Raw genomic sequence first — 13793 nt, forward strand, 5'->3', positions numbered from 1 at the left:
ATGCTCTGGACACTACGCTGACAGACACAGCAAACCTTCTTGCCACAGCTCGCATTGATGTGCCATCCTGGATGAGCTGCACTACCTGAGCCACTTGTGTGGGTTGTAGACTCCGTCTCATGCTACCACTAGAGTGAAAGCACCGCCAGCATTCAAAAGTGACCAAAACATCAGCCAGGAAGCATAGGAACTGAGAAGTGGTCTGTGGTCACAACCTGCAGAACCACTCCTTTATTGGGTGTGTCTTGCTAATTGCCTATAATTTCCACCTTTTGTCTATTCCATTTGCACAACAGCATGTGAAATTTATTGTCAATCAGTGTTGCTTTCTAAGTGGACAGTTTGACAGAAGTGTGATTGACTTGGAGTTACATTGTGTTGTTTAAGTGTTCCCTTTATTTTTTTGAGCCGTGTATTTAGAATATATTTATTTTTAAAGGGTTATGGTTTATTTTTATGAAATTCGCCTTCCTACTCCGAGGAGCCTAGAAACCACCATATAGAAACATTTTTTTTATCTAAGGGTACTGCTTTTATTACAAACATTTTTTCCTTTTGTTTCTTTCTAGCATTTAATTTGTAACAGCACAGGTTTCTATTAACCTTGCTGTTTGCCAGTCCGACCTCTGCAAGAATACAGTGAAAACAATTTTTATCTCTCCCTGCCATAGAGTTAACGGTGTCGGACATCAGCTACCCATTTTTCTGACCAGGCAAAATTATTTTTATTTTTTATTTTTTTATTTTACCAGGTAAATTGACTGAGAACACGTTCTCATTTACAGCAACGACCTGGGGAATAGTTACAGGGGAGAGAAGGGGGATGAATGAGTCAATTGTAAGCTGGGGATGATTAGGTGACCGTGATGGTATGAGGGACAGCTTGGGAATTTAGCCAAGACACCAGCGTTAACAACCCTACTCTTACGATAAGTGCCATGGGATCTTTAATGACCTCAGAGTCAGGACACCCGTTTAACTTCTTACGGATCATAGCATCTCACCTCGACAACATCCGATGAAATTGCAGAGCGCGAAATTCACATTACAGAAATCGTAATATTAAACATTTATGAAAAAACAAGTGTCATACATCATTTAAAAGCTTAACTTCTTCTTAATCCAGCCGCGTTGTCAGATTTCAAAACGGCTTTACGGTGAAAGCACACCATGCAATTATATGAGGACAGCGCCCGCACACAAAAGCATTACACACATTTTCCAACCAAGCAGAGGCATCACGAAAGTCAGAAATAGCGATAAAATAAAACACTTACCTTTGAAGATCTTCATCTGGTTGCAATCACAAGGGTCCCAGTTACATAACAAATGGTCCTTTTGCTCGATAAAGTCCTTCTTTATATCCCAAAGAAGTCTGTTTCATTGGCGCGCTAGACTCAGTAATCCACCGGATTCCCTAGTTCAAAATGCATACAAATAAATCCCGTTCCCAATAAACTTCTTCCAAACATATCAAACAACATTCCTAATCAATCCTCAGGTACCCTAATATATGTAAATAAATGATACAATTTAAGAATACTGGAGAACATTAGCAGAGATAAATAACGAAGTACGCGCACTCACCAGAACGCGCAACAAACACTACAGACAAAATGGGAGCCACTTACTAAAACTACAAATTCTAACTAATTTTTCAAAAAACAAGCCTGAAACTCTTTCTAAAGACTGGTAACATCTAGTGGAAGCCCTAGGAACTGCAATCTGGGAGGTATTCCTTTAATATTCCCATTGACAGCCATAGTAATCAAGGGTGAGCTAAAAAAAAAATCTGGATGGATTGTCCTCGGGTTTTCACCTGCCATATAAGTTCTGTTATACTCACAGACATTATTTTAACAGTTTTGGAAACTTATGTTTTCTATCCAATACTACCAATTATATGCATATCCAAGGTTCTGGGCCTGAGTAACAGGCAGTTTATTTTGAGCACCTCATTCATCCAAGCTTCCGAATACTGCCCCCTAGCACGAAGAAGTTAACATCTCATCCGAAAAACAGCACCCGACACAGGTCAGTATTACCGCCCAGGTGAATTGGGATATTTTTTATACCAGAGGAAAGAGTGCCTCCTACTGGCCCTCCAACACCACTTCCAGTAGCATTTGGTCTCCCATCCAGGGACTGACCAGGACCAACCCTGCTTAGATTCAGAAGCAAGCCAGCAGTGGGATGCAGGGTGGTATGCTTCTGGTCATATCCAGGCAAAATCATGCAGAACATCATTCATATATATACATACATGTCAATGCAAACAGCTAAAACTAATTAAAAGGGAGTTAGCTGTCATTTCAGAGTTTGATGTGACTGGGTTAGCTTTTGTTTGCTGTTGTTTGCTGAAATCCACATTACACTCTGTGGTAGGGAGAGAACCCTCAAGGTTCTTTGCCTTCACTGGGTAGGATTATCTCATCCAAAGAACCAAAAGGTTCTTTATAAATTGGGTGGTCAAAAGACGTGCTGATTGGCTGAAAGCTGTGGTATATCAGACTGTATACCATGGGTATGACAAAATAACAATTTGTACTTTTCTAGTTAAGTTGGTAATCAGTTTATAAAAGCAATAAGGCACCTCTGGGGTCTGTACAATATGTGATGTAATATATCACATATACTAGAAAGCAGAATTACTTTCATATTGTTTCCTGAAATGCAGTGTATGATATACCATTTTGTAGCTCTGAGTCTCTACTTTTATCCCATGTAAAAAACAGAAATTCAAATGTTGCTACATAAGACCTAATCCAGGTGGTGAGTCACATATGGCCAAACCCCCGTTGCGTCATGCCTAAGAACAGCCCTTAGCCATGGTATATTGGCCATATACCACACCGCCTTGTGCCTTATTGTTTAAATATAGAACTCCAAAGGACCATTTTTTTATAAGTGTACTGCTGAAAAGAGAAGGCTCTAATCTGTCTGTAGTTAAGCTACCAAAATGTTCTGTTTTTTTTAATAGGCCATATATATGGATAACATGGGTTCAGGGTAGGCCTATCACAACATTGAATTTTAAGGAGACATCAAGTGCCATAACACAAATGTTTTTTCGTGCTCTGAAGTAGAGAATATCCAGAGACCAAAAAGCTGAACCGATAAACACATTTTTGATTTGCAGGAGGGGTAAATTGGATTGAATCAAATTATTTACCACCCATTTAGGGTGGGGTACCACTAGTGCTATATGTAATAGCCTATAATGTATGGATTCCAAGAGAAACTGTGATATTGAATTATTGTTTTGTACCGACAGCCTACTTACTTTTGTACAAAGTTTCCCTACTGTTCTTTACTTCTGCCATTGTAATGATAAGATAACCTAACATACAGTTATTTTTCTCTGTCTGCTCAAAGGACTAGCATTTACTGTTTGTTTCTCTGCAGGTCACCTCTCTCCATGGAAGACCTCCAAACAGGTAAAACACCCCTATGTGTGTGTGTGTGTGTGTGTGTGTGTGTGTGTGTGTGTGTGTGTGTGTGTGTGTGTGTGTGTGTGTGTGTGTGTGTGTGTGTGTGTGTGTGTGTGTGTGTGTGTGTGTGTGTGTGTGTGTATCTGTCTCTGTCTGTCTCTATATGTCTCTCTCCGTCTCTCTCTCTCTCTCTCTCCCCCTGTCTCTGTCTCTCTCTGTCTCTTTCTCTCTCTGTCTCTCTCTCTCTTTCTCTCTGTCTCTCTCTCTATGTCTCTATCTCTCTCCCCCTGTCTCTGTCTCTCTTTCTCTCAATTCAATTTAAGGGCTTTATTGGCATGGGAAACATGTGTTTGCATTGCCAAAGCAAGTGAAATAGAAAATAAATCTAACGTTAAATAAACAATACAAAAATGTACAGTACACATTACACTCACAAAAGTTCAAAAAGAATAAAGACATTGCAAATGTCTGATTATTCGCAAATAGTTAAAGTACAAAAGGGAAACTATTTAAACATAAATATGGGTTGTATTTGCAGTGGTGTTTGTTCTTCACTGGTTGCCCTTTTCTTGTGGCAACAGGTCACAAATCTTGCTGCCGTGATGGCACCCTGTGGTGTTTCAACCAATAGATATAGGAGTTTATGAAAATTGGGTTGTGGATCCCCTATCTGAGAAATATCTGAAGGAAATATGTGTCTCTGATATGGACATATATTTGGCAGGAGGTTAGGAAGTGCAGCTCAGTTTCCAACTCATTTTGTGGGCAGCGTGCATAGTCGAAGTCAAAGCTTTCTTTAAGTTTGGGTCAGTCACATTGGTCAGGTTTTCTGCCACTATGTACTCTCTGTTTAGGGTCAAATACCATTCTAGTTTGCTCAGTTTTTTTGTTGATTCTTTACAACGTGTCAATGAATTATATTTTTATTTTCCCATGATTTGGTTTGGGTATAATTGTGTTAATGTCATGGGGCTCTGTGGGGTCTGTTTGTGTTTGTGAGCAGAGCCCCAGGACCAGCTTGCTTAAGGGACTCTTCTCCAGGTGCATCTGTCTGTAGGTGATGGCTTTGTTATGGAAGGTTTGGGAATCGCTTCCATTTAATTGGTTGTAGAAATCAACGTCTCTTTTCTGGATTTTGATAATTAGCGGGTATCTGCCTAATTGTTCTCTGCATGCATTATTTGGTGTTTTACGTTGTACACTGGATATTTTTGCAGAATTCTGCATTCAGTCTCAATTTGGTGATTGTCCCATTTTGTGAATTCTTGGTTGGTGAGCAGACCCCAGACCTTACAACCATAAAAGGCAATGGGTTCTATAACTGATTCTAATTGGTATATTGAAATATATGTTCCTTTTGATGGCATAAAAGGCCCTTCTTGCCTTGTATCTCAGATCGTTCACAGCTTTGTGGAAGTTACCTGTGGCGCTGATGTTTAGTCCGAGGTACGTATAGTTTTTTGTGTGTCTAGAATTTGTGGTTCTGGCAACTGGAACTTTTTTGGATCACAATTATTTTGTCTTACTGAGATTTACTGTCAATCAATCTATCAAATGTACAGTTGAAGTCTGAAGTTTACATACACCTTAGCCAAATACATTTAAACTCAGTTTTTCACAATTCCTGACATTTAATCCTAGTAAAAATGGCCTGTCTTCGGTCAGTTAGGATCCCCACTTTATTTTAAGAATGCGAAATGTCAGAATAATAGTAGAGACAATGAAATATTTCAGCTTTTATTTCTTTCATCACATTCCCAGTGGGTCAGAAGTTTACATACACTTAATTAGCATTTGGTAGTATTGTCTTTAAATTGTTTAACTTGGGTCAAACGTTTTGGGTAGCCTTCCACAAGCTTCCCACAATAAGTTGGGTGAATTTTGGCCCATTCCTCCTGACAGAGCTGGTGTAACGGAGTCAGGTTTGTAGGCCTCCTTGCTCGCACATGCTTTTCAGTTCTGCCCACAAATGTTCTATATGATTGAGGTCAGGGCTTTGTGATGGCCACTCCAATACCTTGACTTTGTTGTCCTTAAGCCATTTTGCCACAACTTTGGAAGTATGCTTAAGGTCATTGTCCATTTAGAAGACCCATTTGCGACCAAGCTTTAACTTCCTGACTGATATCTTGAGATGTTGCTTCAATATATCCACATAATTTTCCTTTCCTCATGATGCCATCTATTTTGTGAAGTGCACCAGTCCCTCCTGCAGCAAATCACCCCCACAATATGATGCTGCCACCCCTGTGCTTCACAGTTGGGATGGTGTCCTTCGGCTTGCAAGTCTCCCCCGTTTTCCTCCTAACATAACAATGGACATTATGGCCAAACAGTTCTATTTTTGTTTCATCAGACCAGAGGACATTTCTCCAAAAAGTACTATCTTTGTCCCCATGTGCAGTTGCAAACCGTAGTCTGGCTTTTTTTATGCCGGTTTTAGAGCAGTGGCTTCTTCCTTACTGAGCGGCCTTTCAGGTTATGTCGATATAGGACTCATTTCTGTCAATCACCATATTCTTATCGGCAGACTCAATAGCCTCGGTTTTTCTAATGACTGCCTTGCCTGGTTCACCAACTACTTTGCAGACAGAGTTCAGTGTGTCAAATCGGAGGGCATGTTGTCCGGTCCTCTGGCAGTCTCTATGGGGGTACCACAGGGTTCAATTCTCGGGCCGACTCTTTTCTCTGTATACATCAATGATGTTGCTCTTGCTGCGGGCGATTCCCTGATCCACCTCTACGCAGACGACACCATTCTGTATACTTCCGGCCCTTCCCTGGACACTGTGCTATCTAACCTCCAAACGAGCTTCAATGCCATACAACACTCCTTCCGTGGCCTCCAACTGCTCTTAAATGCTAGTAAAACCAAATGCATGCTTTTCAACCGTTCGCTGCCTGCACCCGCATGCCCGACTAGAATCACCACCCTGGACGGTTCCGACCTAGAATATGTGGACATCTATAAGTACCTAGGTGTCTGGCTAGACTGCAAACTCTCCTTCCAGACTCATATCAAACATCTCCAATCCAAAATCAAATCTAGAGTCGGCTTTCTATTCCGGAACAAAGCCTCCTTCACTCACGCCGCCAAACTTACCCTAGTAAAACTGACTATCCTACCGATCCTCGACTTCGGCGATGTCATCTACAAAATAGCTTCCAATACTCTACTCAGCAAACTGGATGCAGTTTATCACAGTGCCATCCGTTTTGTTACTAAAGCACCTTATACGACCCACCACTGCGACCTGTATGCCCTAGTCGGCTGGCCCTCGCTACATGTTCGTCGTCAGACCCACTGGCTCCAGGTCATCTACAAGGCTATGGTAGGTAAAGTGCCGCCTTATCTCAGTTCACTGGTCACGATGGCTACACCCACCCGTAGCACGCGCTCCAGCAGGTGTATCTCACTGATCATCCCTAAAGCCAAAACCTCATTTGGACGCCTTTCCTTCCAGTTCTCTGCTGCCTGCGACTGGAACGAATTGCAAAAATCTCTGAAGTTGGAGACTTTTATCTCCCTCAACAACTTTAAAAATCTGCTATCCGAGCAGCTAACCGATCGCTGCAGCTGTACATAGTCCATCTGTAAATTACCCACCCAATTTACCTACCTCACCCCCATACTGCTTTTATTTATTTACTTTTCTGCTCTTTTGCACACCAGTATCTCTTCTTGCACATGATCATCTGATGATTTATCACTCCAGTGTTAATCTGCTAAATTGTAATTATTCGATTTATTGTCTACCTCATGCCTTTTGCACACATTGTATATAGATTCCCTTTTTCTTACCATGTTATTGACTTGTTTATTGTTTACTCCATGTGTAACTCTGTGTTGTCTGTTCACACTGCTATGCTTTATCTTGGCCAGGTCGCAGTTGCAAATGAGAACTTGTTCTCAACTAGCCTACCTGGTTAAATAAAGGTGAAATAAAATAAAATAAAAATTTCACTGTGGATATAGTTACTTTTGTACCAGTTTCCTCCAGCATCTTCACAAGGTCCTTTGCTGTTGTTCTGGGATTGATTTGCACTTTTCGCACCAAAGTACATTAATCTCTAGGAGACAAAATGCATCTCTTTCCTGAGCGGTATGACGGCTGCGTGGTCCCATGGTGTTTATAAATTCGTACCATTGTTTGTACAGATGAACATGGCACCTTCAAGCGTTTGGAAATTGCTCCCAAGGATGAACCAGACTTGTGGAGGTCTACAATTTTTTGGTATTTGGTCTTGGCTGATTTATTTTGATTTTCCAATGATGTCAAGCAAAGAGGCACTGAGTTTGAAGGTAGGCCTTGAAAAACATCCACAGGTACACCTCCAAATGACTCAAATTATGTCAATTAGCCTATCAGAAGCTTCTAAAGCCATGACATCATTTTCTGGAATTTTTCAATCTGTTTAAAGGCACAGTCAACTAATTGTATGTAAAGTTCTGACCCATTGGAATTGTGATACAGTAAGTGAAATAATATGTCTGTAAACAATTTTGGAAAAAATTACTTGTGTCATGCACAAAGTAGATGTCCTAACCGACTTGGCAAAACTATAGTTTGTTAACAAGAAATGTGTCCATTGGTTGAAAATCAAGTTTTAATGACTCCAACCTAAGTGTATGCAAACTTCTGACTTCAACTGTATTTATAAAGCCCTTTTTACATCAGCCGATGTCACAAAGTGCTATACAGAAACCCAGCCTAAAACCCCAAACAGCAAGCAATGCAGATGTAGAAGCACGGTGGCTAGGAAAAACTCCCTAGAAAGGCAGAAACCTAGGAAGAAACCTACAGAGGAACCAGAATCTGAGGGGTGGCCTGTCCTCTTCTGGCTGCGCCAGTTGGAGATTATAACAGTACATGGCCATGTTCAAACGCTCATAGATGACCAGCAGGATCAAATAATAATAATCACATTGGTTGTAGAGAGTGCAACAGAGGGTGCAACAGGTCAACACCTCAGGAGTAAATGTCAGTTGGCTTTTCATAGCCGAGCATTCAGAGTTCGAGACAGCAGGTACGGTAGAGAAAGAGAGTTGAAAACAGCAGGTCTGGGACAAGGTAGCATGTCTGGTGAACAGGTCAGGGTTCCGTAGCCTCAGGCAGAACAGTTGAAACTGACCATGTGGACTGGGGACAGCAAGGAGTCATAAGGCCAGATAGTCCTGAGGCATGGTCCCAGGGCTCAGGTCTTCCGGGAGGGGAGGGAGAGAGAGAGAGAATTAGTGGGAGCATACTTAAATTCACACATGACTCCAGATAAGACAGGATAATTACACCAGATAAACTATAAACTATTGCAGCATAGATACTGGAGGCTGAGACAGGAGGGGTCGGGAGACACTGTGGCCCCATCCATTAATACCCTGGGACAGGGCCAACCAGTCAGGATATGACATCACCCACTTTGCCAAAGCACAGCCCCTATACCACTAGAGGGATATCCACAAACCACCAATTTACTACACTGAGACAAGGCTATAGTCCACGAAGATCTCACCCACTGCACGAACCCGAACTGTCAGGGTCCAGGTCTGACAGAATCTGTGCAGAATATCTAGGTGCTGCTGTAGGCCCTCCTTGTTTGGGTACAGAAGCACAAGATTGTCAGAAAACAGTAGACATTTTGACTTCAGATTCTTGTACGGTGAGGCCGGGTGCTGCAGACTGTTCTAGTGCCCTCGCCAATTTGTTTATATATATGTTGAAGAGGGTGTGCCTTAAGCTGCATCCCTGTCTCACCCCACATAACTGTGGAAAGAAATGTGTGTGTTTTTTGCTAATTTTAACCTCACACTTGTTGTTTGTGTACATGGATTTTATGTTGTATGTTTTCCCCCAACACCACTTTCTATCAATGTGTATAGCAGACCCTCATTCCAAATTGAGTGAAAAGCTTTTTTGAAATCAACAAAGCCTGAAAACACTTTGCCTTGGTTTTGGTTTTTTGCTTTGTCAATTAGGGTGAATAAGGGGTCTGTCGTACGGTAATTTGGTAAAAAGCCAATTTTACATTTGCTCAGTACAGTGCATTGTTTTCACTGAGGAAATGGGTGAGTCTGCTGTTAATGATAATGCAGGGGATTTTCCTAAGGATTCTGTTGATACATATCCCTGTTTTTTGGGTCAAATTTGTCTCCACTTTTGTGGATTGGGGTGATCAGTCCTTTTTTCCAAATATTGGGAAAGATGCCAGAGCTAAGGATTATGTTAAAGAGTATAAGTATAGTCATTTGGAATTTGTGGTCTGTATATTTTATCATTTAACCTGTTGAGGCTGGGGGCGCTGTTGTCACTATTTATGGTAATCTTGTAATTTTTGAAACGGCTTCCTACAAAATTCTTGATCGTACAATATGCATATTATTATTGGATAGAAAACAGTCTATAGTTTCTATAGGAGTTGAAATTTTGTCTCTAAGTGGAACAGAACCCATTCTACAGCAATTTCCCTGACATGGAGTCAGATTTCAGAAATGTTGGCCCCTGATCTGGAGTCAGTTAAAAGGCCACTGTTATTGCTATGAGTATACGGACACTGCTTACGTCTTCCCCTGGATGCCTTTACGTGATGACGATTTGAATGGGGTCGATTGCGCGTTCACAGGCACTGCAAATTAAAAAACCCTGTAGCTAGTCACTCTTTTGGAGCTGCGTCATGCGCCTGGAGGACACCGACCCGCACCTGTTCCAAGCATTAGTGTTGGGAGTAATCTTTCTCCGGTCATGTTAAGACTCGTTATAGGAGTTAAAAACATCATAAGGTAGTTAATTTAAAGCGTTTTATAGCAATTTATATCCGTTTAGTGCGATTTTGGGACATTTATTTCTGAAACGCTGTGAATCGCTGGGCAGGCTTCCAGTTCATGTTGAACGCAGTTGGCATTTCCACATGGCAAGAGGACAGCTTTCCACCAAAAGACGATTAGACCCAAGAAAGGATCCTTTGCCCAAGATACTGATGGAAGAACAGCTCAAAGTAGGACATTTTTATTATGATAATGTGATATTATGATATCGTGTTTCTGTCGAAAAATGTTAGTGGCTTAGGACGCCATGTTTTTTGACGTAGCTACGCTTGGCGCAAACTGTATTGAAAAGTAAGGATAATTTAAAAAATGTAATTCCGCGATTGTATTAAGAATTAAATTGTCTATCAATCGCTGTCCACCCTATATTTTTTAGTCACGTTTATGAGTATTTATGTATAAGAGTAGATCACTGTCTAATATGGCGCACGGACATTTTCTCACCAGCTGGGCTACATTTCACATTGTCTAACCATGATTTTGTTGGCTAAATATGCACATTTTCGAACAAACTGTATATGTATGTTGTAATGTGATGTTACAGGGGTGTCATCTGAAGAATTCTGAGAAGGTTAGTGAAAAAAATAATATATTTTGGCAATGTTGACGTTATCGCTCTCTTTGGCTAGAATCAATGCTGGGCTGCTATGTGCTATGTGCTATGCTAATATAACGATTTATTGTGTTTTCGCTGTAAGACACTTAGAAAATCTGAAATATTGTCTGTATTCACAGGATCTGTGTCTTTCGATTAGTGTATGCTGTGTATTTTTACGAAATGTTTGATGATTAGTAAGTAGGTAAACACGTTGCTCTATGTAGTTATTCTAGTCCATTTGTGACGGTGGGTGCAATTGTAACCTATGCCATCTACCTGAAATATGCACATTTTTCTAACAAAACCTATCCCATACCATAAATATGTTATCAGACTGTCATCTGATGAGTTTTTTTCTTGGTTAGGGGCTATAAATATCTTAGTTTAGCCGAATTGGTGATAGCTACTGGTGTTGGTGGACAAATAAAAGATGGTGGATTATGCTAATGTGTTTTTAGGTAATAGATTTTACATCTTTACATATTGTGTCTTCCCTGTAAAACATTTTAAAAATCGGACATGTTGGCTGGATTCACAAGATCCTTGTCTTTCATTAGCTGTATTGGACTTTAATGTGTGAAAGTTAAATATTTAAAAAATATATTTTTTTTGAATTTCGTGGCTCTGCCTTTTCAGTGGGGGTGGGGGGGGAGTGCCGCTAGCGGCACGCTCATCCTAGACAGGTTAATTTAGGATACCATCAACACCACAGGCCTTTTGGGTTGGAGGGTTTGTATTTTGTCGTGTAGTTCATTCAGCATCCAGTGGGTTCTGGTAGTCTTTAATAGTTGATTCTAAGATTTGTATTTGATCATGTATATGTTTTTGCTATTTGTTCTTTGTTATAGGGCCAAAAAGATTGGAGAAGTTGTTTATCCACAAATGTCAGTTTTGGATGGATAATTCTTAGTGTTGTTTGCTTAGTGTTTCAAATTTTCCCAGAAGTGGTTCATTTTCTTAGGTTTTCTGCTTGAAATTTTTAGATTTGATAGCGAAGCTGAGAGGTCAAATATCGTGTTTAGGTTTTCTACTGCCAAATTTACCCCTTCACTAGCACAGTGACATATGTTGTCCAGGAAGTTGTCTAAAAGGGATTGAATTTGTTGTTGCCTAATTGTTTTTTGGTAGGTTTCCACACTAGTTTCATTCCATCTATAGCAATTAAAAAATATATTTTTCAGTTCCTTTGGCTTTGATGCCTTATGATTGAGTATTGCTCTGTTCAAGTAGACTGTGATTTTGCTGTGATCTGATAAGGGTGTCAGTGGGCTGACTATGAATGCTCTGAGAGACTCGGGGTTGAGGTCAGTGATAAATTAGTCTACAGTACTCAATAACTATAGGTGTACCTACCGTAGGAGTCCTCTCAAAGCCTACCATTGAGTATGTACATACCCAGCGTGCGACAGAGCTGCAGGAGTTGTCACCTGTTTTTGTTGTTTATGTTGTCATAGTTGTGCCTATGGGGGCGGTGCACAATTGGCCCAGCGTCGTCCGGATTAGAGTTTTGCCAGGATAGGCCATCATTGTAAATAAGAATATGCTCTTAACTGACTTGCCTAGCCTATAAAGGTTAAATAAAACATGAATAAAATAAAAAGATGGGGGAGGGAATGATGTCACCTCCAGGTAGGTGTTTGATCCCCTGTGTGCTGAGGGTCAGGTTCTTGTCCAGTTCTGGCATTTAGGTCACACAGACTAGTACAGGTCCCTGGGCGTGGAAATGATTGATTTCCCCCTCCAGGATGGAGCAGCTGTCCTCATTTATGTATGGGGATTCTACTGGGGGGGATATAGGTAGCACACAGGATAAAACATTTCTCTTTTGAGAAAATTTCCTTTTGAATTTCTAGTCAAAATTTTTTTTTATCCGTTTTTATTATTTTAATAGAGTGAGTTAGGTCTGCTCTATACCTAATTAGCATACCCCCTGAGTCCCTTCACTGTTCCACTACCTGGTAATATGGTGGATTGGACTACCAACTCTCTGTAACCTAGAGCGCAATCAGTGTGTCCAAAGGCAGATGACCTCATGCCTTGGATATTCAAGGATGAGATAGTGAAAGCTTTGTGGTCCATAAAGTGCCTGTTGTTAGTCATGTGGTTTGGTCTCAGATCACTAAGTGTGAGCAGAGCCTGCTGAGCATCTGGTCCATTCCATTTATGTGGGCTAGTGTAATAGCGGGGGTTGGGCCTGCTCACGGCCTGGCGTATGTGTGACTTTCATGTTGAGACCCTCTTTGCGGGAGTGAGGGGCATGGGGTGGGCAGCAGGGGCATAGGTCTGATCTGAGATGCTTACAGTGGTTGCTCAACTAAAAGTTTTGCGATTATGCTGCAGGACTTAGAAGTAATTTGTGGTTTAGTATGGTACCCTGCGTCCCTACTTCATTGCTCCAGACCAGTGCTCTAACTCCAGACCAGGGAGTTAGAGCACTGATTATGCGTTTGGGTCCCAAGGCACTAATGTGTCTCAAACTGACAATGAATGGGTGACATAAACCTAAATAGAAACTGATAAATATGCACAACTTCATTATTACTTACTAAAACTGTCACACTAAGGTTTTTATTCTAAGGGAAACTTAGACTACAATTAGGGTGTGGAAATGTTAGGATTATTTTGCTCTTACTGTAGTACTGTAGACTACTCCCGACCAGTCACGTTGTACAGTGCCTGAGTGGCGCAGTGGTCTAAAACACTGCAGCGCAGTGCAAACTGTGTTGCTACAGATGCTGGTTCAATACCTCGACTTGGAGACCCATGAGATGACTGTAGGCTTTTGGTTTCTCTCCCTGTAAAAACAAACTGCCTTTATTTACAAATTAGTAACAATGTCTCACCCCATGTTCAAGAATGGCCTTTTTCTCGTTCATTTTACGTTATTTGAAAACAAAATCATCTCCAAAATATTGTTATTTTTTAAAACAAAGCGATTATTATT

General features: G+C 40.9%; 1 protein-coding gene across 7 annotated transcripts in view; it reads left to right on the forward strand.

The window, feature by feature from the left end:
- The window catches only part of LOC129862896 (membrane-associated guanylate kinase, WW and PDZ domain-containing protein 2-like), a 362503-nt gene that overhangs the window by 297853 nt on the left and 50857 nt on the right, over positions 1 to 13793 (forward strand). For all 7 annotated transcript variants that reach the window (XM_055934977.1, XM_055934980.1, XM_055934975.1 and 4 more), the window contains one exon: positions 3406 to 3437. In XM_055934977.1, coding sequence (XP_055790952.1) covers positions 3406 to 3437 — 32 coding nt within the window. The remainder of the gene's footprint in view (positions 1 to 3405; positions 3438 to 13793) is intronic.

The sequence above is a fragment of the Salvelinus fontinalis genome, chromosome 9 (genome assembly GCF_029448725.1).
Source record: "Salvelinus fontinalis isolate EN_2023a chromosome 9, ASM2944872v1, whole genome shotgun sequence".
Classification (NCBI taxonomy): Eukaryota; Metazoa; Chordata; class Actinopteri; order Salmoniformes; family Salmonidae; genus Salvelinus; species Salvelinus fontinalis.